This window comes from Trypanosoma cruzi, genomic scaffold, assembly GCF_000209065.1.
Source record: "Trypanosoma cruzi strain CL Brener 1047053517123 genomic scaffold, whole genome shotgun sequence".
Classification (NCBI taxonomy): Eukaryota; Euglenozoa; class Kinetoplastea; order Trypanosomatida; family Trypanosomatidae; genus Trypanosoma; species Trypanosoma cruzi.
The window spans coordinates 209413-233005 of record NW_001849559.1 but is presented as its reverse complement, the minus strand read 5'-3'; the positions used below and the strand labels follow the sequence as shown (position 1 = coordinate 233005).

The 23593-nt window shown below is 47.8% G+C and overlaps 8 protein-coding genes and 1 pseudogene across 8 annotated transcripts, besides 26 other annotated features; all 9 read right to left on the bottom strand.

The window, feature by feature from the left end:
• Positions 1-72: part of a sequence feature (areas merged during assembly that could not be assigned to a particular haplotype. This can correspond to areas where the two haplotypes were merged or to regions with more than two copies in the genome that were merged during assembly.) that runs on past the window's edge.
• Positions 73-118: a sequence feature (areas merged during assembly that could not be assigned to a particular haplotype. This can correspond to areas where the two haplotypes were merged or to regions with more than two copies in the genome that were merged during assembly.).
• Positions 119-2328: a sequence feature (areas merged during assembly that could not be assigned to a particular haplotype. This can correspond to areas where the two haplotypes were merged or to regions with more than two copies in the genome that were merged during assembly.).
• Positions 258-279: a microsatellite.
• On the bottom strand, positions 396-4037 carry Tc00.1047053506925.310 (hypothetical protein, conserved; the record flags this gene model as incomplete). The annotated part of the gene is made up of 1 exon (XM_816486.1): positions 396-4037. One exon carries the CDS (start codon positions 4035-4037, stop codon positions 396-398), a length of 3642 nt encoding a protein of 1213 aa, XP_821579.1.
• Positions 2329-2338: a sequence feature (areas merged during assembly that could not be assigned to a particular haplotype. This can correspond to areas where the two haplotypes were merged or to regions with more than two copies in the genome that were merged during assembly.).
• Positions 2339-5616: a sequence feature (areas merged during assembly that could not be assigned to a particular haplotype. This can correspond to areas where the two haplotypes were merged or to regions with more than two copies in the genome that were merged during assembly.).
• Positions 4762-4800: a microsatellite.
• Positions 4892-5425, bottom strand: Tc00.1047053506925.300 (cyclophilin A; the record flags this gene model as incomplete). Its single annotated transcript, XM_816485.1, has 1 exon — positions 4892-5425. One exon carries the CDS (start codon positions 5423-5425, stop codon positions 4892-4894), a length of 534 nt encoding a protein of 177 aa, XP_821578.1.
• Positions 5569-5589: a sequence feature (AT_rich).
• Positions 5617-5988: a sequence feature (areas merged during assembly that could not be assigned to a particular haplotype. This can correspond to areas where the two haplotypes were merged or to regions with more than two copies in the genome that were merged during assembly.).
• Positions 5750-7042, bottom strand: Tc00.1047053506925.290 (uncharacterized protein; the record flags this gene model as incomplete). Its single annotated transcript, XM_816484.1, has 1 exon — positions 5750-7042. The coding sequence occupies one exon, from the start codon at positions 7040-7042 to the stop codon at positions 5750-5752; it is 1293 nt and encodes a 430-aa protein (XP_821577.1).
• Positions 5989-16454: a sequence feature (areas merged during assembly that could not be assigned to a particular haplotype. This can correspond to areas where the two haplotypes were merged or to regions with more than two copies in the genome that were merged during assembly.).
• Positions 7088-7124: a sequence feature (AT_rich).
• Tc00.1047053506925.280 (hypothetical protein, conserved) lies at positions 7276-8214 on the bottom strand (the record flags this gene model as incomplete). The annotated part of the gene is made up of 1 exon (XM_816483.1): positions 7276-8214. The coding sequence occupies one exon, from the start codon at positions 8212-8214 to the stop codon at positions 7276-7278; it is 939 nt and encodes a 312-aa protein (XP_821576.1).
• Positions 8258-8281: a microsatellite.
• Positions 8408-8432: a microsatellite.
• Tc00.1047053506925.270 (hypothetical protein, conserved) lies at positions 8612-11551 on the bottom strand (the record flags this gene model as incomplete). The annotated part of the gene is made up of 1 exon (XM_816482.1): positions 8612-11551. One exon carries the CDS (start codon positions 11549-11551, stop codon positions 8612-8614), a length of 2940 nt encoding a protein of 979 aa, XP_821575.1.
• Positions 11873-12646, bottom strand: Tc00.1047053506925.260 (protein kinase, putative; the record flags this gene model as incomplete). Its single annotated transcript, XM_816481.1, has 1 exon — positions 11873-12646. One exon carries the CDS (start codon positions 12644-12646, stop codon positions 11873-11875), a length of 774 nt encoding a protein of 257 aa, XP_821574.1.
• Positions 13131-13164: a microsatellite.
• On the bottom strand, positions 13217-15625 carry Tc00.1047053506925.250 (annotated as a pseudogene).
• Positions 15693-15714: a sequence feature (AT_rich).
• Positions 16455-16512: a sequence feature (areas merged during assembly that could not be assigned to a particular haplotype. This can correspond to areas where the two haplotypes were merged or to regions with more than two copies in the genome that were merged during assembly.).
• Positions 16513-18235: a sequence feature (areas merged during assembly that could not be assigned to a particular haplotype. This can correspond to areas where the two haplotypes were merged or to regions with more than two copies in the genome that were merged during assembly.).
• Positions 16870-16889: a microsatellite.
• Positions 17081-17108: a microsatellite.
• Positions 17399-19975, bottom strand: Tc00.1047053506925.230 (hypothetical protein, conserved; the record flags this gene model as incomplete). The annotated part of the gene is made up of 1 exon (XM_816480.1): positions 17399-19975. One exon carries the CDS (start codon positions 19973-19975, stop codon positions 17399-17401), a length of 2577 nt encoding a protein of 858 aa, XP_821573.1.
• Positions 18236-18373: a sequence feature (areas merged during assembly that could not be assigned to a particular haplotype. This can correspond to areas where the two haplotypes were merged or to regions with more than two copies in the genome that were merged during assembly.).
• Positions 18374-21362: a sequence feature (areas merged during assembly that could not be assigned to a particular haplotype. This can correspond to areas where the two haplotypes were merged or to regions with more than two copies in the genome that were merged during assembly.).
• Positions 20137-20177: a sequence feature (T-rich).
• Positions 20302-22992, bottom strand: Tc00.1047053506925.220 (hypothetical protein, conserved; the record flags this gene model as incomplete). Its single annotated transcript, XM_816479.1, has 1 exon — positions 20302-22992. The coding sequence occupies one exon, from the start codon at positions 22990-22992 to the stop codon at positions 20302-20304; it is 2691 nt and encodes an 896-aa protein (XP_821572.1).
• Positions 21363-21471: a sequence feature (areas merged during assembly that could not be assigned to a particular haplotype. This can correspond to areas where the two haplotypes were merged or to regions with more than two copies in the genome that were merged during assembly.).
• Positions 21472-23593: part of a sequence feature (areas merged during assembly that could not be assigned to a particular haplotype. This can correspond to areas where the two haplotypes were merged or to regions with more than two copies in the genome that were merged during assembly.) that runs on past the window's edge.
• Positions 21760-21782: a microsatellite.
• Positions 23103-23169: a sequence feature (T-rich).

Below are 23593 nucleotides of genomic sequence, written 5' to 3'. Positions count from 1 at the left end.
GTTTTCCGTTCGTGTTGCTGCCGTGTGTGTTCGCGTTCCGCAGGCAAGAAGCAAAGAAAAAAAAAAAAAAAAGAACGTTATGCACCAACGGTGGGCGGGAATAAAAAAAAAAAAAACAAATTCTGCCGTCGTACAAGAATTCAGCACGACAAGCAAATTTACAGATAGGCGCTGCAGTGCGCATGACAAAAGAATGGAAGCGCCGTCAAAATGGCACCCACAACACGTTGCAGTCCAGATTTACAGCATTTCATAACAAAAAAAAAAAAAAAAAAAAAACATACACAATCCCCATAAATACACACACACACACATACGCAGAGAGCGAGAGAGAGCAACTCGCGAAAAAAAAAAAAATACGGCAAACACGCGCACATCCACGGCATTAGCACGTGCTATGCTTTTGGAAGCCCTCGCAATCGCTGCATTAGTTCAGCCGCGAGAGCTGCGTTCTGAAGCCCGTGAAGAGCAAATTGGCAATACCGTGTCAAAGTCAGCCGGTCAGACGGATCCAGCTGGACGGCTACTTCATACAGTTGACGCGTGGTCTCCAGCAAGCTTTGCAAACGTGCATTCGATTTTGCGGTCATTCTCTTTTCTTCCTCCATCCACTCCTCATGAAACGCGGCGCACAAAAGCCGATTCACCACCACATTATGCGGGCTTAGCTTGCGCGCCTGATCTAGAACACATACAGCATCGTCAAATCGATTTCCCATACTTACATAAAAAGCACCCAGGGAAGTTAACAGAAGGACATTCTGGGGTTGGTGCCTTAATCCCTCCCGATACAAGGTCTCCACCTTCACCGCAATCTTTTCCTTCACGTCAGAAGTGCAGTTCGCGTCGAGTGCACGAACACAAACATTCCACAAGAAAGAACCGTAAAGGGCAGTGGCGCGGGAATCTGCTGCATTTCGTCTTAAAGCTTCTTCAAAAAGTAAAGCAGGAACGCTTGGCGATGGCATAAAAGTCGCAAGGTATTTCCCATAAAGAGTAAGAGTCTGTCCGCGAACATGTCTGCTCATATCACAAGTACTTCGCTCCACTTGGTACCGCGCAAGACTCTCACCGGCAACAATTTGCTCTTGTTGCAGTGGCACATGCTGTTGCTCCCCTCTGTTCAAAAAGGCAAGATAATCTGCATAACACTCGTTACTGCGAGGATCCTTGTGACAGTAACAGAATGCCGCTGCATAATACTTTCGGGCAAGCGTGCCTGCACCATAATCGGCACAGAACTTGGCATAATTCACAAGCAAAGTTGTGCTGTACGAAAAGCGCATTACAGCCGTCTTGTAGCAGGTGTTGATGAACTTTGCGTCATGAGGCAATTTGGTCTGTGCTACGTAACAAGCAAGGCTCACTGTATCTGGATCGGGTGATGAAGATATACCACTAAGAAGGTCTTGCTTAAATTCCACACTCACGGAACCTCCTAATGGAGTCACATGGCAATCCGTGAGAGTCAAAAAAAAATTGTTTGGCTCCAAACCCAAGGCAAAAAGCAAATGTTGGAGACACTCCTGGCGCACACTTAGCGCCAGCTCATCCCAACAAACCACACCAAGCCAGGCTATTTTGCCATATAACCGAGAAATGACCACTCGATCTGTGACTGCATCAATCATTCGCTGAATACATGCCCGACCAGCAGCGTAGTTTGCTGTCAACACAAAGAAGGAAGCGGCAGCGGCTGAGACATTTTCCTCTGTCGGACAAATTTCAACAGCTCGATTGTAGAGTTCCTGGGCCTTTTGCATGTCTTTGTGGGCCATGACCGTAGCGTAATTTGCTAGCATAATGGCAAGTTCACGGGCGTATTCCTCATTATGAACGTTTGCCATTAGTGTGTATTCAACGGCAAGACTGTAGAGTTCCTCCGCCCCTGCCTCGTCCCCACGTCGTTGACAAAAAAATCCACCTCGACTAAGTGTCATGAGAGCCTTCAATTCATCCTCGCTGCTGCCATTGGATCTCGTCCTTTCCACAGCATGAGAAGCCATAATAACTTTAGCGGACCGTTTAAAGGATGAAATAACAATGCCATTAGGATTTTGAGAGACAGGTCCATCGCAAGATACATCACCGACAGAGTTTATTTTCTTTTCTCCACAAGACATTGCGGTCACCTTGGCAAGTGCCACCTCCAGTTCCTCGTCCTTGGACCCATAACAAACGCTGGCAAATCCGTATGCGGATTGTAACAAGACATCCGGTTCAATCCCATCCTCTGGTAAAGTAAGAAGTTGAATATAAAGTTCTACAGCCTTGGCCGCATTTTCCGCCCCGTGCAGCTGCGCAAGGCGCAGTAATGCCGAGGCACAAGATCCTCCAAGAGCTTTTTCCACGCTCACTCGACGTTCTAAAACCTCCTCCGCAATATCTTTGCGTCCAACACGTTCACAACAGCTAGCATAGTTTTCCAGCATCCAGCAAAGTGTCTCTGAATCCACCTCTTCCAAAGAAACTGCATGCTTTTCTTCAAAAGCTCTAAATGGAGAGCGTACGTGCACCCCACAACGACGAATCGCCAAACAAAAGTGTATGCAGGCACGCCGATACTCACCCACATGCATCTGAAAGCAATGCGCAAGACGTCCCTCTACCTCTGCCACTGTTACTGGAACTATCATGCCCATACATGCCACCTGAAGGTTTTCATCCTCGTGTTCCATGGATTGAATTATGTCCATGGTCTCAAGATAAACACGGATAGCTTTGTCGATGAGTGAAGCTTGGGTAAGGGCATCCGCGTATTTCATGCGTGCCCAGGCCGAGTGCTTATGCATTCCACATTCATTCATCAAGGCGATACTCTCTTCGAATAAACCCAACGCCTTTCCCAAGTCCTCATTTTCTGCGAGACACACCGCTGCGTCAAGCAATGTAAAGATGGCGCGACGCACAGGAAGCATTTCATGTTGTGAGTAATTCTTCCGGCCTGTTGTCGAGTTTTGCTGTCTCAACTCTTCTAATTTCCCCAGTGCGGTATCAAAGGACATCTCTGCCGCTGCTTGAAGATAGGGTAACCCTTGCGCGACATCAAACGTCTCAAAGCATAACAGGAGGCCAATATCATGCATCACCCTTATTTCCATTTCAACATCTGGCGTATCGAGTAGAGTGCGTAAAGAGGATGTATAAAGAAGCAGACTCGCATCTTTTTCTCCAATTCGACGATTTAGGCGGGCCAATATCCAAGTGATGCGCACCTTCTCAGCCTTGTTCGAACAGGACTCCAACTCTTGTTTACCCTGGTTCAGCGCACTCTGCACCATCTCTTCGTTGGCCAAGAAACGGTCGAAGTCTTCTAAAACATAACTGCGACTAAGAAAAATGCAAGACTCCTTTCCCGAAACAACCTGAGTTAAAGATGACTCCAGCGGGTAATTCCGCATCACCCCAAGTGCTTGCTCATACTCACACAACGCCTCAAAACATTTTCCCTCACACGCCAAGGCATTTGCAAGAACCACACGAAGATGTAGCACGGCTGTTTCTCCCTCAAAAGATGTGATAATTGAGGCAGCCTGCCGAATCAGTCCAATTGCCTGACTTGCCTTTTGATCAACAAGGCACTGAACCCCGTAGTTTGCTAATGCTCGGCTGTGCAAAAACCAATGACGAGAGGGATATTTCGTGTAAATTTCCGTAGTAGAAGCAATAAGATGTTCGAATGAAGCTGTCGAGGGGGTATCAATGCAGGCATTCAACAGTTTGTTTAGTCCATCCTCTGACACTCCAAGCCCGTCGTTCTCTTTGCAACAACAAAATTCCACAGGACGGAGCTGAGAAGTTCCAATGGGTTCCATAAAGAATTCTGATACATCGTGGGGCAGTGGTTTCCCCGTTACTGGAAGAAAAGAATCGGTGACTGAGGAGAAGGAATGCAGCTGAGAGGATAACAGCCCTTTGTTGCTTGTGTGCGATGGTGCTCTTGACGGTGTTGAAGAGTGGTGGTACACCCAACGGCAATGATCCAAAAATAAAAGACCTCTACAAAAGGTGCGCACGGCCGCGTTCTTCTTCTGCATTCGGAAACGTCTCCCTCCCGTGTAAGGGTGCTAAATCGGCCTTCTTTGTTGTTTTTGTTGTTACCCTTTTTTTTTTTTTTTTTACTGCGTTTGGGTGTTGTTTTGGTGGTCTTCCCTTTCCCGTTTTTCCCTGGTCACCCTCAGTTCACTGAGGATGTTGTTCTTATCCCTTCTCTCTTACCGTGGCAGTTTAAAAACCGATGCTGCCCTCAGAGGCAACCAAAAACAACTATAATGCATTACACATGAAAAATTAAGGCAATAAGGAAAAAAAAAAGAACGGCAAATAAAATTAACATGCCCACTCAACCGCTTCTCATGAGAGAAAACCACACAAACTGCTTGCATGTCAAGTAAAACTATACCCTTCCCGCCGAATTTTAATAAAAACCCAACAGCAAAATAATTAGGCAAGAAGTACATGGCCATTCAATTCCCTTTTTTTTTTTTTTCCTCCTGGGTGCACATGAGTCCACTTCTTCCTGTACTTTTTTTTTTTCCGCGTTTTAGCCCCTTTTTCCCTTTGTCTTCATCTTTTTTTTTTCCCCCTCTCCCTTTTTTCAGACCCTTAAGAAATTTTTCTCCACCTTCCTCTCTTCTTCCCTCTTTCTTAGGCGTGAGAGCACGCTTTTTCTCGCTTTGCCTCCTGCCTTATTGCCATCTCACGGGCTGGATCTGTTAAGTCAGATTTTCACACCCTCGTTATTCTCATTTTCTCATATTATTTCTTTTTTCTCTTTTCTTTCCTTTTCCTTTCTTTTCTGGTTCTTGTATTAATCTAATTTTGGTCCCTCCTCCCCGTACCCTTCTTTTCCGGTTATTTGTCCATTCAAAGCTCTGCGCGGAAGAGCAGTTTAAAGTTGACCAGAGGCCTCAATCTTCACCGGCTTGCTCGTCTTGCCCGTCTGGGAGCCAACGGCTTCCATTGCCTTAACGACTTCAATGCCTTCCAGCACCTGGCCAAAGACGACATGCTTGCCGTCAAGCCACTGTGTGGGTGCAGTGCAAATAAAGAACTGGGAGCCGTTAGTATTTGGGCCAGCATTCGCCATGGAAAGCGTACCGAGGCCGAAGTGCTTGCCAGCCTTGCCAGCAAAGGACTCGTCGGCAAATTTCTCACCGTAGATAGACCTGCCGCCAGTGCCGTTGTGATTGGTGAAGTCACCCCCCTGGCACATGAACTGGGGGATAATGCGATGAAAGCCGCTTCCAGCGTAGCCAAAGTTCTTCTCACCGGTGCAAAGTGCCCGGAAGTTCTCAGCCGTCTTGGGAACGGCGTCGGCGAAGAGCTCGAAGACAACACGTCCGGCTGATTGGCCACCAATGCTGACGTCGAAGAAGACCTTCGGGTTGGTCGGTACGGTGGCGTGATGCGGCTTGTACGACATTGTGTGTTGTTAATAAATTAATTCCCTTTTAGAAAGATGTAAAATGCTCACTGAGCTACTCTTGAGAAAAATGTTACAGAGAGAGTGGAAAAAAAAGATATGTAAATAAATGTGTGTACGCAGGCTTACATGAAGGAAGAAAGTTAAAAATAAAAATAAAAAATCATGGCAACAAACCCAAAAAAAAAAAAGCCAGAAAAAATCTTCCCATGCCCAAATTTCATTTTCTTCTTCAATATCACAGAGGCAAAAAAGAAAAACCAGAAATCGATATCCAGAAAAAATTGCAAATGGCAAAGCACATGTATGTATCTCACGCATTTCTTATCTCTCTAAAGCATCCTTGTCAGTTTCCCCATTCGCCTTCGCTAAAAGTTGTAGCTCTTTAGCCAAATTCCAACACGACTTTTTTTCCTTGGGATGGTAGTAGTAGACCCTACCTTTCTTGTCCCTCGCTTCTTTCCATTCTCCCCTCTGAAGCATCACCCGTGCCTCTTCTTCATAACCCACAGCGGACAGGGAAGCTTCGTGATAGGATTTTTCCGCACAAATTGAAACCACAGGCTTGGATTCTAAAGAAAACAAATCTGGAAGCACTTGTGGCATTGACACTGATGACAATATTGAAGAGAAGTTGTTTTTTTGAGAAATATTCGCAGTGTTACATGTTGTTCGGACTTCTGCCGGAATAACAGCGACATCCCCATTCTCTACAGATGATACCGCATTTGGAAGCGGTGGCGGCTGATCCTGCCCACTGTCCATGGCTGCAGATATCACCCCCACTCCCTCAGACTCTACCGTATGCGTGTCATTTGCATTCAAAACAACACTCTCAGTCTCTGAATTCCCCTGGTTGCAGAGCCCTTCATGAATCCGCTTAAACAAATTGGCTGCTGGCGATGCGAGCCGAGCCGGCACATTGATCTGCTGAATCTGGTCCATAAGGAAAGAGATTTGCTCCTGCCGCTCAGTGTGCATATTGCCGTCACTTTTCAGTTGATGTGTAGCGATGGTCTCATCCAATAAAGTTTGGGTGAGCGGCTCTGTCTCCTCTGTGACAGAAGCGACGATGCCCCGTGGGGCTGGGCGTGGCGCGGCATCACCAGTATCCATAACCTCCACAATGATTAGGGACGGGGATGGCGAATGACCCATGTCGCGCGCCTTGCTGTGCCCAGCTGGAGTAGCGTTGAATAAACAGCAGTTGGCCTCTTGAAATCGGGTGACCTGCTGAGGATTGCTACCATTTACGGAAGAAAAAGAAGTGTCGGTCTTCACACGAACAAACGAGTATGGAGGATAGGAGGAGAACGGGCGTTCCCCAAGGTGGGCCACACCCCAGGATTTTACGTCATCGTCCTGTGTCGAGGTGGAAAGGCCTTTGCTGTCCCAGGTGTTCTCTGGCTCACCGCGGCCCACCGTGTCACATTCTCTCTTGAGCTCAACCAGGCGAGTGTCCAGAAATTTCCCGCGCAGTTGTAACAGACGAAGCCGCTCCGTCAACACGGCGCATGTGCTCCAACAGGCCACATCGCCAGCAGAATTCGGGCCAGTGCCCGATGTCATCTCGCAGTCATTTCCTCGGGAAACAGATGCCTGTGCGTCCCCGTCCATGCACAGACAACCAACCCAGAGAAAGTATCCTGGAGCAGGCAGAAGAAATATATATATATATATATTCTAGTTAAAAAAATTTGTGCAAACCAAATAAATGGGAAAGGAAAATACACGCAGACAGACGCACAAATAAACAAATATACATAATAATAATAAAAGACGCGTACCCTTCCGCCTCCTGGGGCAGCCACTTTGTATACCGAAGTTGCACAAAGCACTCTTGCTTCGTTTTATCCGCTAATCTGCGCCTGCGGCCTGTTGTCGGGAGTGTCTTCAGTTCCCTTGATTTGCTTGAACTCCACAGAGACGGGAGAATCTAACTCGACAATGGCAATTTTGTAGTCATCCATCGTTTTGATCTCACCCAACTCGTTCTTGTATCGACGACCTCGCGCGTTTCGAACTTTAATTCTCACAACATTTTCTACACCATAGATGTTCTTGAGATAGTTTACAAGCTCTGCTCTCGACATGTCATTCGGGATGTAAAACACCGGGTGAGTTGTCTCGTTGTTGAGAACACTGTCCAGAACAAGTCTCACCTCTGCGTCAGGAAAGTACCGCGCAAAAAAAAAGGGAAAGTACTCTTGTGATCGCCGCAGTCCAGTCGGTGGCGGGCGTTGATGCGGCCACCCCCACTCCTCTGCCTTCTTGTTCACGTACCCCATCTTACCGGGGATGGGATTCCAGAGGCGGGACCGGCCAAAGTAGTCGTTGACGGGGGGATCCGGGAATGGCCGCGGGTCCGGCCGTGTGTGTTGGTACTCCCACGTGCACCAGCCCTTGTGGATGCGGCCCATGCGGTAGCGCCAGAGATTAATGCCCTGATTCACGAGCGGTCTGTAAAAACGTCCTCTAGCCGCCATCATTAATGCCAATGTGGCACCTGAAGGTGAGTTCGCGCCCAAAACCAAAACGGTAGGACTACTCGAGAGCGCACCGCTACAACCACCAGCAGCGATGAACCGCCGCATTCCCCCAATTGAAATCTTTAATAATAAAAATGCCAAGAGAAAAACACCCCTTCCCCCTTCTCTCTCCGTTGCTGCCACCACGCCACAGGGAGACAATTGGGGGGGAAAGGCCGTACGGGAAGAAAAAAGCACCAACAAAAATAAATAAAAGAAATGTAAATTCACAAATGCAATTAACCACCCATTTATTATCATTTATACAAATGGTAGTGACAATACAACACACACACACACACACAAAAAAAAAAAAAAAAAAAAAAAAGGGAGATCCAGGGACGGCTACGTTTCGAACAAAACAACGCTGCATGAAGGCAAGGCAAAGAAACCCCCGCTCTTGTGGTTCTTTTTGGAGACCACCCAAATGAAAATAATGGCAGAAGCAAAAACAATACATATATATATATATATATGTAGCTCCCAACTGCTCCCAAGTATGTGTGTTCTATGCGCCTCTTTCCCTCTTTCTATGGAATAGCCAAAAAAATTCACAGAAACATCACACAGAAATAAACTACGACGGAAGATAACAACAAAAAGAAAAACAAAAGGAGACATCACACTCGTCCGTGACATCCCACAAAAAACGCACAGATCAGACGCCACCGTCACCATCCCCCACCATAATCTGAGAAATTGCCTGCAGTGTTGCACGTTGTCGAACTCGCACGGCTTCCTGCGATTCCCGCCAATGCGCCTGCAACCGTTCCTTCTCTGCCTCTGCTGCACTTAGCAATGCCATCTTCTCATCAAGCACCTTTCGGAGATGAGAATTATCCTCATCCACCCGCACAAGTTGTCCACGAAGAAGTGTCAGGGCTTCCGCAGCCCGCGTCAGCTTCAAAGATTGTTGATGCTCCCGCATCACAGAAGAAGCAAGTTTTTCCTTTGTTTCCTCCAGCGCCGCTACAATTTCCGTCAGCTGAGGATGCGGGGCGCGTTCCGCTGCCGCCGCGGACTCCATGCGTTCCTGCTTCACCGCGTAAAGCTCTGCACTAACACGCTTTAGCTCATCTTGCACGTCGCGAAGCTTTGCGGCCTCACGGCGATGGTTGGCTGCCTCTTCCTCCGCATCTTCCAGGAGTGACTCCAGCCTAGCGATGGTGGAACGCTTCTCGTCAATCTTCAGTTTTGCCTCCGTTTCCATCTCATCAAACTCTGCATCCTTCTTTTGAATCGACTCGCGCAGGTTATGGAGGGTGCGAATAAGGTTGTCACGCTCACGCTCCAGCTCATCCCTCACCTTTCCTGCCATTGCTTCAGACTGCTGAAGCTGTTGCGACGCTTCCGCCAGTTCGCGTTCCTTGTCCGCCACACACTTCAAGAGACGCTCATTTTCAACAAACAATAAATGCTCCGACTGACGAGAGAGAGACAGAGCGGTCTGCACGCGCCGCATCTCTTCCTCATCCACAGCCTGCTGCTGAACGTAGTCACCGATGGGATCACAGCCGACATCGACTCTCGTTGACGGTAATTTTCTTCTCGCCTGTGACTGCAGTAAGGCCTCCCGGTAATGCTGCTGTAACGAGGTGGCGTATTCCTCCCACGCCTTCTGATGATTCTCTCTGCAGAGCACAAGAAACTCATTCTCAGACCGTAAAAGATGCAGTTGAGTGGCTGTGGCAGTTACAAGACCGCTCCATGCGGCGCACTCCAACTGACGTCGTACCAAAGATTCTTCTAACTGCAGACAACCCCGACTGTCAATAAAATGCAATTGCGTTTCGCAAGCCACTAGTGCCATCTTGTTGTTATTTGACTCATTCCGCCATTTCTTCATCTGAATTTGTGTCTTTTCATTCTGCTGCTCCAGCCATTCATTCCGCTGAGCAGCTTCCTCAAGACGCGTCTTCAGTTCCCTGATTTCGTTATTCGCCCCCCCACGTGTCCGTGCAAGCTCCTCCTCCAGTCGATTCATCGCCGCAGCAGAATCCTTCTTCTGCCGAAGCAAACATTCGCGCAAAGTCTTCGTTTGCTCTTCCAGTTCAACCCGATTTTTCCGCTGAAGAATCACGGCCTCCTCAGAGCGCCGTGAAAGCTCGTCCTTTAGAGCTGCCACCTGACGGCAGAGGCGTTTCTTTTCGCAGGTGGTTGAATCTACAAGGGCAACGTGAGACCGCCGCACATCTTCAAAGTTACGGCGAAGATCTTCTTCCAGGGCCACACGAAGCGATAGTTGTTCTTGGGAACGCTTAAATTTCAACTCAAGATGCTCAATGAGTTCATCCTTGGCCTGAAGTTCCTCTTGAAAAACTCCGTCCTCAACACTTGACACGTGAAGCTCCTTGTGAAGAGGAATAGATACTTTTGTAATCACGGAGCGTGATACACGCTTTGCGCGCCATACCAGGGAAGGAGAATGGGAAGAATGACTCTCTGATATGTTTTTTTTTATATTGCTGTTACCGGACCTCTCGCTGCTGCTCGCGCCCGTCGTGGAGGTCGAACCAGATGTCACGTTTTCAACCCTGCAAGACGCATTCCCCAAAGAAATATCAGTTACAACAGCATCACAGGGGGTGGCTTCGGGACGCTGCTGCGGCGAAGTGATGTGTGAGCTAACAAGCGCGGGAGAAGTGACATCAAGTGGATGCCAGCATGGCTCTCCATGAGAGTCCCCTATATTTGCCGTACTTTGCCCCCTTAGTCGTGTTTCTGCTGTGGGATCGTAGCCGCACGACACACCATTCAACACGACAAGTCGTTGAAATCGCTGAAGGAGTCGCTCCGCGTAGGTAAGTTCCGTGACACAAAAAGGGTTTTCACGCAGATGCAGTTGAGGGGGTGCCGTCGGCAAAACCAACGCCGTCTTTGGTATTTCCACGCGAAGGTCCTGAAGATCCCGACAATTCTCGAGAGCATTCTCCAATTCCGCCAAGGACGATAGTTTGTTTCCGCAAACGTCAAGGTGAACTAGTTGCTGTGGGCATGGTAGCCGACGGAGCCCCCTCACATCTTCAAGCTCATTGAAGCTGAGTGAAAGCCACTCTAATGCGGGAAGGTGCTGAAAACCATTGACAACCGTCAAGAAATTACTTGACAAGTTGAGACGCTTCAGATGGTAAAGTCCTTTAAACGCATCCTCATCCACGGCACGCAATTCGTTGGCACTCACGTCAAGCTCCGCAAGGTGATGCAAATGCCCCAGACACTCAATACGTGAAATGGCGTTCATATGAACGTTAAGAGACGACAGTTGAGTCATGTGCTCCAAGTAGCGTATTTGACTAAATGATAAAAGACCACGACAACAAAGAAATAAATTACGTGTCTGACGTAGCGCGCGCAAATTTTCTTCCGGCAATGTTGTTTTTTCCACCATGGGTGCGTGTATTCGCTGGAATACTATTGCCTTCGGGTGCGACGCTTTACCATCTATTGGAGAGCCCGGTTGCATCTGGCTTCGTTGCTTGGGTGATATCTCCCTCCTCCTCGTCGTACTCGTGGCAGAGGCGGGATGCAGAAATGGCAGTGGCCGGGGCCTCCGCGGCATCGGAGCGTCCGCCCGTCCAGCCGGCGTGCCGCCCCGCATTTCGTGCCGTGACCTCGTCTTGTGCTCCCCTTCCCTTCCCTTTTGTTTAACTTGTTTGCTTTTTGCCTCCCGGTACCATCGATAGAAGTGGTGGGGACGGCATGAAAGAAAGGTGCACGCCCAACACGCAGCCAGTGGGAAGGTAAGTCGGAACACAAGAAATATAAAGGAAAGGTAAGTGTAGACTTCTCGCTCTCCCTTCGTCAGACAGGAAGAGAGACGGTGCTGGGAAAAAAAAAAAAAAAACAACGATACAAAATAAAAAGTATATATATACCCAGGGGCTTAGACGTGGGGATTACCGTCGTTTGGGCCTCCGTGCTAGCCAATCATGCTCCGTTTACGGCCACGTGCCCGCACTGCTTCCAGACGCGCCATGGTGACGGAACCCTTCTGCGGATCCACGGTGCGGTGGTAGCCCTCCAGGACCAGTCTAGTGGCCACGTGCTCCAGAAATGGATGCGAGGACTTCAGCGCACGCTCAAGAACGTACAGGTCGACGGCACGCTCCTCCGCACTATTCTTGTCCATCACAAGTCCAAAATCTAAAACAACAATGCTATCGCGAGAAGAGGTGTTTGACGCCAAATTTTCCGTAGACAGTCGTCGCTCCAAAAAATTTCGTTTGCACATGAAATTCGATGTTGTGAGATCGCCGTGAATGATGTCTGCGTTATGCAGGAGGCCAACCACCTCCCCCATTCCCCTTAAGAGGAACGAGACAAGAAAAGACACGTCCGTCTTCCCTTGTGCAACATTTCCTTGCTCGTGATTGAATATCTCGCGTACGGTGAGACCGTCAATGCGCTCCATGACAATTGCGCACCGTTCACGGTCAACAGCAAAAACGGTTGGGGCCAAGACTCCGTTTTTGAGGCAGCGTGCAAGTGCTCGACCCTCCCGGACAGTCCGCTGCTCCCGGAGGCGTTGATCTAAAGCAGGATGACGGTACGCTTTGGGAAAACGGTGCTTGCAGACGGCGCGATAACCGTAAAAGTTACACTCATGCACTCGTGACTCCGCGCATTGCGACAAGACGGATCCAACTTCAACGTTACTTGTCAGAACATCCGTGTCAGTCTCGTTTTTCCCCATCGTTTCTTCGGCAAAAAGACAGACAGAAAGAGAGTGAAGGCATCACAGAGACAATAAAAATGAGTACAAAACGAGAAGCATAAGAAGTGCTTCGGCACAATGTGATAGAACGGCAAAAGGAATGCTCCCTTTAATAAAATTAAAGAAAAACATGGATACGCAGCCACGCATATACATAATTCTTATAATATCGACATAGACAAGTCATGTTAAATAAATTTTCTCCATCCGTTCTTCTTTTGCCGTCCTCCCCCCGGCAATGCCTTGGGTTGCCTCGTCCTGAAGCGCCAGGGCCGGTTGCACGGTATTGCCGGGGAAAATTTGTAACGCCATGAGGTCTGAGAAGAAGGGGGGGGGGGGGGAATGTTAGCGTACCGTAGTGCGCAGCTCATGAATTTTATTCAGAAAAAACGAAAAACGATATAAATATAGAAATATGTTTCCAAAAAAACAGAAGGCCAATGGCGGCGCAAGAAAATCCTCTAAAAAAAAGGAAAAAAAAAAAAAAAAAAAGAAAAGACCATTTTTTCACATGTAAAAATTTACTTTTGTTTTTATTCTCGTGTTTGCTTAAGTCCTGTTCATCGTTACAATATCCAAATCCTCGGCGTCACGCTTCAGCAGCTTCTCGCCAAAATGATAAAGGAAGATGGAGCAAATCGGACAAGCAATCATCGTGGAAAGCACGGCCGCATTTCTTACCAAAGATGCGTATTCCAATTGCTTCTGCGCCACGGCAATTTCTTCAGGTGATTTGGCCTCACCTAACTTCTCAGTTGCATAAATCAGCGCGACCGTGCCCATTGCGCCCTGCACCGAGCCTTTCCCCAGAAATCCGATGCCGCAAAAAAGCAGCTCCTTCCACGAAAAGCCCATACGCGTCAAAAAAGGAGTCAGTGTAGCAAAAATAAAGCGAGCCCCCATGCCGGCAATTATGATGGCGATGGATTGGAAAATATACCTTCGGTCAAAGATATCGTGGACATTGATGCCGGCTCCGGCAAGTGCAAACATTGCCGGCATCGCGACGTAGTCCCACAACTTCGCAAAGGACTGCAAAACTTCGCTTCTCACTTCCATGTGATCGCGTATTCCTCTCTGCATACACATCGTGTTAAATGTAACATTCAGTACCAGTGACATAAATATACCCCCACCCACACACGATACATAACGACAAGCAGAAATAATTGCCAAATTAATTAATAAAAGAAGAACAACACATCGATGATGGACATGTGCCGCATGCCGCATGGTCATACACTTAGAAAATTCCATTCTCCAACGCAATTCTTTCTCCCTCCATAAAAAGCACATAAAATACGGCATAAAAAACAAAAATACCAAAAAACACTCCACCTGTTAAGCCAATAATAATCTGCAAGGGAAATGCAATAATGGCAAATCTAGTATTCACTGTGCTAAACTCCAAAGCTACAATTAGCTGAATAACAAGCATGCACAGCGAAGCTTCAATCACGATTGACGTAAGCAGTAGCATCCCTGGGCCGTCCTTTGTGCCATACCCCTTGTTTTGCAACTCCATCAGAGCCGGCGCCATTACGCCTGGCGCGGCAGAGGAGACGATAAACCCCTGTAGCATGGCCCAATTAAAATTCGGGTAGTTAAGCACCATCTTACACAAAAAACCGTGTACCAACGCCTCAGAAAGTAGTGGCAGCGTGCCAAAAAGAAGATATGGGAATAACTGCTTTTTGAGTGTTTGGGCATTCATCGAAAGCCCAGCACGAATAACCCCCACCGCCATTCCAAATACATTGACAAAGGAACTCATTCCCATTGAGATACCTGAGGTTAAATACGCCCTTCTAGGGATGTTTCCATACAAAATGCCAGCCGCAATAATACACACAAGTGAAGGTACAAAAATCAACCGTGAGATAATGCCACCCAGGATGCCTGCAAAAAGAATGGTGGTAATGGTATCAAAGTAAAGACCCCCATGAGAAAATGCAGAAGGCGAACAAAAATAAATGGCTCCCCAAAACAAAATAATATATACTGCGCGGAGTAGAAAAGAGCATGGGAAACAACGGTACTTTCGCCGTAGTATAGTGATGTAAACGCAAAGCCGCTCTCGATCGACTTCAAAGCCACAAGAGCTTTCAGTCTGTCCTATTTTTCTGAGCTCATCCCAATTATCGGCCGTGTAAGAGCGACGGCGCTCCAATGGCTGAAAGTATTTGTTCCACAAGAAGTGAAGAAGTGCCAGACGCTCACCGTCACCGCTTAATTCATTAAAGGCGTCAAAAAATTTTTTTCCTCGTTCTGCATCCTCGACCAACGGAGTCAAGTGGAAACCAGGGACTCCGGAAGTTTGCTTCTCCCACGATCGTTGCTGTGACGCCGCCCCCAAGAAAACTTCTTCCCCCTCAATATTCCCACTCTCTTTATCGGGTATACACCCCATTTTTGATTCCCTCAGAGGTGTCCGGATTTCTTCACGGGAATTAAAACTACTGCTGAGCTCCGAAACCCAAACAAGGGCACCGCGTCGGCAATGAGGCTTCTTTTTATTGGCCGGCAGACCCGCAAAGTTAGTCCCAAAAGCGGGCAAAAATAAAGGCGAATGAAGCTTCAGTCCTTCATCCTTGTGAACATTCCTTCCGAGTTCTTTCACGCTTGTCTCGGCAGATGAAAAAAGTTCAACCATAACCTGTTTCTCGCCACCATCAGCAATTTTGCCGGTGAAGCTCTCTTCGAGGAGTACTTGGCTTTTCGGTGAATTGGAATGATGCCTCTCTGCCCCACCGCTATTCGCATGATTTAAAAATTTTGCGAACAATTCACACGATAAACTCTGACCATTGGGGCCCGCCTCATCGGCACCACAAAAACCAGGCAAGTTTTGGGGAGGAACATGTAAGAATTGAGAACTATCGTTCAATCTGCGTTGTGGCAGACGTTGACCATCATTTTTTTCGTCATCCCCTTTGGATTTTCTCAAACCACGCTTCATCCTGTTTTGGGCGATGGTCTGTCTGTTTAACCTTCAAATTAAAGAAAAAAAAAACATTGGGGACAGAAATAAAAATAAAATAAAAAAACGCGCCAAGGCTGCTGTGAATAGTTTCACTAGACCTTTTGGGGTGCAGCGGTGTACGCCCCTGGCATGTAAAGACTGAACCAAGAGAAAGAAAGGAGGAGGGAAGAAAGGAATATGATCGGATGGCAACTACCTCAGTCATGGAAAGTGCAAGAAACAACGATGGCACAGTCACCCACCCGAAGCCCACGCTGTTCTGTCATCTTTCACCGCCTCACTAAGCAACATATCACTCCTTCTAAGGTGGCTGTAAAGTGGCCGGAAAAAGAAGAAACGACACGCTGCAAGCGTCGCAGCAAAAGAGCCGACAAATGTGCAGGAGCAAAGGAGGGAGCAGAGAAGACGTCGAGGGTGCGGCCACCATTGTTCCAACATTTTTTTTTTCAATTTGCTTCTTCCCTTCATTCTTCCCAACTGTCAGAACCGACGTCGAGAAAAAGACACAACTCACAGTTTCCCCCCCTGCAATCGAGAAGCCTTGCGTAGAATTATGGAGGATGCCAAGTGCTGACGGCCTGTGAGTGACGGCGAGGAAGGAGAAGGGTTGTGTGCAACAAAGGAGAAAAAACACCGAGCAACACCAGGCTACGCCGCCGTTGACGTTTGCCAACGGCGCTACTCAAAAGCTTAGGGTTAGGGAATGTACAGCCAAATGCGCACCGCCATCCGTGATGGGGGAACGCACCCGGCCAGGCGCATCGCTCGGCCCCCCCTCCCCTGTTATACGCACTCTCGCCTCCTCCCAATACGTCACTCTGCCACCACTACCACCACCAGCGGCAACAACCAGTCAGCCAACACCCGGAGTGCATTCCACCATGCATCCCCGCAATTTATGGCGCCCCAGGGGGAAAAAAAAGTGGATGAATCAGTAAATAAAAGAGACAGCGAAGATTGAGAAATGCCGGAAAGAAAAAAAACAATGGTGTGCCGCACGAGCCCTCTCTTGCGTAGCCAATACCATCTTTTTTTCGATCATGCCGCGATTCGAAAGAAAAGAATCCATTGAACAGATCGACAGAATCTTTCCCTTACTTTTTCGCCTTTTCAGTGTGTCGTCATCGGCAGTGCACGAATTGTGAGAAGGGCTCTCTTTTGCGATATCTTATTGAGTGAGCACAACGGCCGCTCGCCATTGGTGAATCCAAAGTCCCTTAAAAAAAAAAAAAAAAAAAATACAAGAGGGAAAAAGAGAGAACTTATTATCAGTAGCACTGTCACCCATAATAATGATGATTAATATTGATATTATTACTGTTATTGGGGGAAGTGGTATTACCATTAGAGTGTGTTTACGCAATTACATGTGCGTCCATTTCAAAAAGAAAGAAATTTGATTTTGAGTCACTAAGAAAAAAAAAAATGTCAAATAAATAAATAAATAAAACAAATAAAATAAAGCGGAAATACAAGCCAGGGTCAAATACCAACACGGCATCCGATATCTTCTTGATGTGTTACAGTTCACTATAAAATCAGCTTGTCAAGGCACTCCACGTAACATTCTTCTACCATCTAAATTAATCTTTCCTTCTCACACTCTCACACACTCTCCCCCATTAAAGCCTTACCCAAAGCAATACAAAAGAAAAAAAGCAGCCGCATCATGACAGGCGCAGCATATAAAATTTCACCCTTCATTAATTCACTCACCGCAATTCAAAAAAAGGGTGTGGAAAGAAAATTTATTTTTGTTGACTCAATGCTCGTTGGAGATCCGCCAACAAATTTTTCTCCTCCAGAGTCAACATTTCAAAATCAGTTTTGGTGGCTCGGCCATCTTCTTTTTCCGACCACTCCTGAGGCTTCTCCGGGGCCCGGTGCTTGGACGGCAACATTATGGATGTGGGTCCATTTTGGACGGTAAATGAGGGTGAAATGACGTTACTGAATGTACTAGCGTGTGCCGGTGGTTGAGTTGACCCCAATTCCTCTTCAAGATGAGTCTTCTCAGCGTACCATGAAGACTCTTGCGTAGCATTTTCCAGATTATTGGAAGTAATTTCAGGTCCAGGGGTCTTCGTCGCTGCTTCACCTTCCTGAAGCGGCAAGTCGGTTGTAAAAGACTGCAGCGGCAAATCGGAGTCAAACGGTGTGTCGCGTGTGGTGAGGCCAAATGCAACGGTGGAATTGAGGAACTCCCGGCGCCTCTGCAGTTCAGCGTCTATGGCAGCCAGAGCAGCAAAGTACTGCTGTGGCTGTATCTTACTATCCGTCTCGTGGGAGTCTGCACGACGCTTCCCTGTTTCCTCGGCCATTGTCGACTGGGGTAAAAGCTGAATGCTCGTTGATGGGAGATGAACGTGGTCCAAATCAATAACAAGAGGGTCTCCCGGCAAATGTTTCGGTGAAAGACAGGGAACAGACGGAGGAGGTGGTGGTGTAACCGAAGCGTAATGCAGGTATGGAGAATCTCCAATCAAACTTTCTTCCCCGCATGTCCTCCCCTCTAAAAAGCCATGATAAAGTTCCTTTGCTAAGGCCGCTTTATTGGGCAGGTCTGACACATGTTGATTCACCTTCTTGAGCTTCCCATCGGATCCATGGTACACCGTGTCTGGTATACGCACGGGTTCTTTCCGCATCGCTGAACCGTTGGAACCCTTCGGAGAAGGCTGTAAGGGCTTGGACATTTCTGCTGGTGGTGGTGACAGGGGTCCAAAATCCACATTTTTACCCAAATCCACCATGCTCTCTGCTTCAGACGGATCCATCCGCATAATTAAACGAGCTCGCTCTGCGTATGAAGCAGGCTGGATATTCTCCTTCAAGGACCGTTCTTTCGAAGCCACCACATTGTCTTGGAATTCAGCGTCGTCAACATCGAATCGACTCATCCTCGGAGCAATGGGGCTCTTGACAGGATTGCGACGCCGCGCTGAACTCAAGGCCAAAACAACAATGGTCAAAACTTCGTGGAGGTCGACAAAACCTCCAAGGTCAAACGCCAACGATTCCTCCCCGGATGATTCCTCTTCAACCCAATGGGCGACGATTCTCTTCACACCAATCACTTCTGCCGGAGTTAGTTTTCTTCGACGCACAACAGGGACGGTGCCTGTTCCCTTCTGATCAGCGAGCGTCACGGCTGCCAGCATGTCATTGAGAACCGATGCCAATAGACGAAGCTCAACATAGCGACGCAACACAATAGTCTCCCGAAAAAGAGGGTAGGCAGCATTGCTTTGTGCCTCTTCCAGTGGAAGTGAAACCTTCTGTGTCTCCACGATCCCGTGCTTCGTGACGACCCGATGCAGACGTGAAAAAACAAAAAAATCTTCCAAGGCAGAACTTGACTCATCCACAAAAAACTCCCGAAAAACACGACAAAGTGAACTAACACTACGATATCTATGAAGGCCTTGCGCAAGTTCCTTCAATACTCGGTTCCATTGAAGCGCACCATAACAAGCCTTCAAAACATTCACGGTCAGGGCGGCGACAGAACTTACTTGATGATGGTCAATCGCATTCATTTTGGCCACATAACCCATGATGTCCTCCACCAGACGCGAGACCCATTGAGCAGAACGTATGGGCGCAGGGTCCTGACTGGTAGATCCATTTAGGCCCGATACTGCATTAGATAACCCTTTCCTTCTGCTAATGCTTCTAAGAACGCCGTTTTGCTCCGATAAAGCCGCGCGCGGGTTGGAGATCGACCGTTGTGGAGTAAAATGACGGTGAAGAAACGTTGAACGTGTATTCAAAAAAGATGTGCCTCCCAGCGAACCCTGACTGCTGCTACGGGGAGTTTTTGCTGAACTACCATTTAGAGCAGCAACTCGCCTTCGCCCCTGTTGTTTGGCCTTGGGTGAGAGGGTATTGCCAAACGAATAAGAAATGCTGGGACTGGAAATGGGGTCCATGGCACTACTGCTGTCATTGTTCCAGTCAATAGTTAGTGGACTAAGATCCTCAGTTCCCCTGCCAGTGCGTTGGAAGGGCTCCCTGTGTATCGAATGCCGTCCCCGTGCACGTGAGACCGAGCGCAGCACCGGTGAGGGACCATCCAATTGACGATTGCGTGTAGCATTGACACCCTGCAACGAGGACCTTGAGACTTTCTGCGACGATCGGAGATGACCCAGCGACAAAAAAGATAATGTAGGATGTCTGGAGCTTACCCGCCATTCAATACAAAAACGGTGCTGGGCGTCATTGACAATACGCCACGCATCGTCTTCTGCAGCGGCAAGCAAAAGCATGATCATCTCCTTTTCCCTCCGCGGAATGTCGGAGAGAGTGAGGTAGTTTGTCATTAGTCAACAGGACAGCCTGTTTCTCCTTCCTGATGGATGAATTCCAATTAAAAAAAAAAAATAGGGTAAGAAAAAGAAAGGGTGGCGAGCAATTCATTAAAGTTTCCAATAATCGCTGGAGTTCTTTCTTATTAATATTATTTTTTCGTGTGTGCTTTCGTAAAAGAAAAAGAAAAGGAAAAAACAATAATAAAAAAAAAAACAACGGAATCATCAACTGGAGAATAATCAGTTCTTACAAATACACATAAAAACACGCGTGCATGCATCGATCAGGTAGACATATTTGTAAATTTAACGAGGCGAGATCAGCACATATCAATATCTCAATGAATAGAGAGAAGTCCCTCTCGCAGTAACACAGCCTGCCGTTGAAGTGTGGAAACCTCAATTTTCAAGCCAAGGCTCTCTTTTTCTCCACGTTCTATTTCGGACGCCAAATCCCTCAGTTTCAATGACATGTACTGGCACGACTGATGAGACTGAAGTTGGGCCTTCTCCAGGTTTGCACAGCGACGTTGTGCCTCAAGCGCCATCTCCTTTGCACTCAATGCGTCGCTTTGCCATTTTTGCTTCCCAACTGCGTCGCATTCAAGTCGGTTTCTCTGTTCTTCAATTTGCTGCTGAAGGTTGAGGATATCCTCCATGGCTCCAGAATGAGTCTCCACCACTTGCCGCACAACGTCCTTCAGGACCGTCATCTCGTCCTCTAACTGCTTCACAAGTTTTGGGGCCTGGCAAGGCGGCGACACAATTCCGTTCGTCCTCAACAGCCGTTCAATTGATTCAGATTTTGCTGTTAACTGCTCTATCTGCACTATGACTGGATAAATAACCTTCTGAAGCACGCGTTCAACGTGAACACATAGAAATCTATCCGTGACTTCTTCAGAAAAAAAATCATTACATTCATAATGAACAAGTTTTCTTCTATCTACTTCATTAAGACCTTCAGCGGTACACGCTAATAGTTGCCTCATGGACAATGGCTCAGCGTCACCGCCTTTCGTTTCCGCATCCACCGATTCCATGATGAACCCGGTTGGACGTCGACCAAGCTCTATTTGCTTCGGGGGAAGTTTTTCCTTTCCAAGAAACAACTGCTTTGCCCCCAATAATGCAGCAAAGCAAGGGTGCTTTTCAACAAAAGACCTGGGAGCCTCATTGAAAGGTCCTTTCCCACTGAAGATGGTTGGGTTCGAGTCCTCTAAACGACCAGGAGTCTCCACCGCAACCGATGAGCCTAACAGTTGAGTTTGTGATGGCTTCTTCTGTAAACTAGAAGGAAGCACTTTATGCAACGGCGCCTGCTGCTGTTTCTCTTGCCTTTCATACTTGTCGTCAACGCCCTCTTCATTAACCGGGGAAACAGCGCCCCCACTGAGGTCGTGTGGTGGGTGAATTGTTTCGCTAGATGTGCAAAGTGAAGGGCCTTCCCGCCCTTTGGAAATCTGTACGTCCAAATTTGCATCACCACGTGGGTCAGAAAATACATCAACAACGGCTTTTTTCTCAGTAACACCACCACCACCGGCAATATTGGCACTTTCGGCATCCATAGGCACGTTTTTTTCCCTTCTTTTTGGGGTGGAATGCCGCTCTCTCTTCGCATGTGTCAACACCACGCTAGAAGTGCTCATCGCCTGAACAGAATCTGCAATTGAAGCCTCGCGGTGTGGTGGTTTTTCTACGTTCTTTGGCATTCTAGAGCGCCCCTCCTCCTGTTCTTCTTCCTCTGAACAGGTCGCTTGGAGCCGTTCCTTGGGCACCAATACTCTCCGCACACTACTACTACTACTACTGCTACCGCTCGAATCGACTTCTTCAGTGGGGTCAATCTTGACCGCCTTGGAGGCAACGGGAAGTCCCCCGCTCTGAGCCTCGCCGGCCGAATTTTCCCCCGCTGCCACACTTGACTGCGACGAGCCCGCTGCGTCCGCACAACTCATCGCGGACCCCAGTCCGCTCTCCCCCTCCGCTGGGGGTTTTACATCCGAGGCGTTCTTCTTTTTGCCGCTCGTGTTTTCCGTTTCGCCAGAGAAGGTGCGTCGGGCAGAATTTGGTTGAGACGTCTCCGTTGGCGTGCTGCCCATTGAAACTCTTTCCCCCTCTGCGGCCTCGCTGTGGTGAGACCCGGGTGGGGAGTACACCTCCTCCTCCGTGTTGCTCGCGCCGTCACCCAAAACCCCTGACGTGAGCTCATGGGGAAAATTCAATTGAGGCTTGTTGTCTGTCGGAAGCTCCCGCTTCGATTTGGTCAACACGGGCCCCACAACTGGACGCAATTGTTGCAAGATAAACTCCGTAACGTTCTCGTTTGGCTCTCGTACCATGGAGCGCACCAGAAGTTCCACCTCTGCTGCAATCAATTCGGCACGATGACGCTGCACTAACTGCTTCAAATATTGGTATACCGCGTGTTCGGTTGGATGAGTCGACATAAAGGTCTGACGGCTTGATTTTTGCAAAGCCTGGGCCTTTTCCTCCTCAGATAAGTTTTTATTGCTCAAAATATCTTCCGCCTGGCGCACATAGAGGGATGTCAACAGTGGCTCTGGCAGTTTGCGAAGAAAAAGCGTCAATAATGCGACAAAATGAGGGGCATGAAGAGGCGTTTTTCCCAAAAAGGCATTAAAAGGCTTATCAAAGACACGACTGGCATTCTTGCCCGAGGATCTCTTCTTTGCATCACTGCTGCCTTTTCCCACACGTGCATTTTTTTTAAGAGAAAAAAGTTTGTATTTCTTCGCAAATTCGTTGATTGTTTTTTCCACAGAAGCAATCCATATGCTATCTGGCGAAACAGCCGCGGTGGTCCCACCGGCGACGGCCCCTCCGACCTGCGAGTCCCAATAAAACGCAATGTCTTGGAGAAGGATGGGAACGCCCGGTATGTAGCTGGTCGATTGCTGCACCAACCGCTGTTCATAGACGGTGAGCGTGCTCACTGAAATGCCAAAGTAAGACAGTGGACTATCATCCCGCCGCCGTCGCGGCACACACATGCTTGTTCCCATGGTCCAGAGCTCCCACTCGCATAAAGAGCTGCCTCACCTCAAATACGTGTAAAGGCCCCCACCAAAAGACACCCATAGAATGTGCCGTGCACACACGGGCAAAAGCAATCAACAAAAAAAAGGGTAAAAATAAATAAATAAATCAGTAAGATAACAAAGCAAAAATAAAAATAAAAAATAATTGGGCGGCAATAACCGGCCAAAAAATCTTCCTGAGTCATGGCTTGGCAGCACAAACAGAAGAACAAATACAAACTTACACACACAAAGACACAAACATGTACAATTCTCGTTTTCATCCTTTTCTCTTCATTTTTATTTTATTTTTCTTAGCACGCTTTATTCAGTTTCATTCTTCCTCTTTTGTTCCGCTCCGTTTCCTTCTCTTTTTAAAGTCTCTCCTCCTTGTTTCTGTTTTCTGCTGAAAAATAGCCAAGAGGTGAAAGAGAGGGAATCGCAGATAATATATTTATGCAAAATTATTAAATTACCGGATGCGGTGCGTGTCTCATCCGCCTGCTTCGCCCCCTTTCAAGGAGGCAAATACACACACACACACAATTGCAAAGATATTTTGTCAGTAGTGCGGCAACCGTGCGTG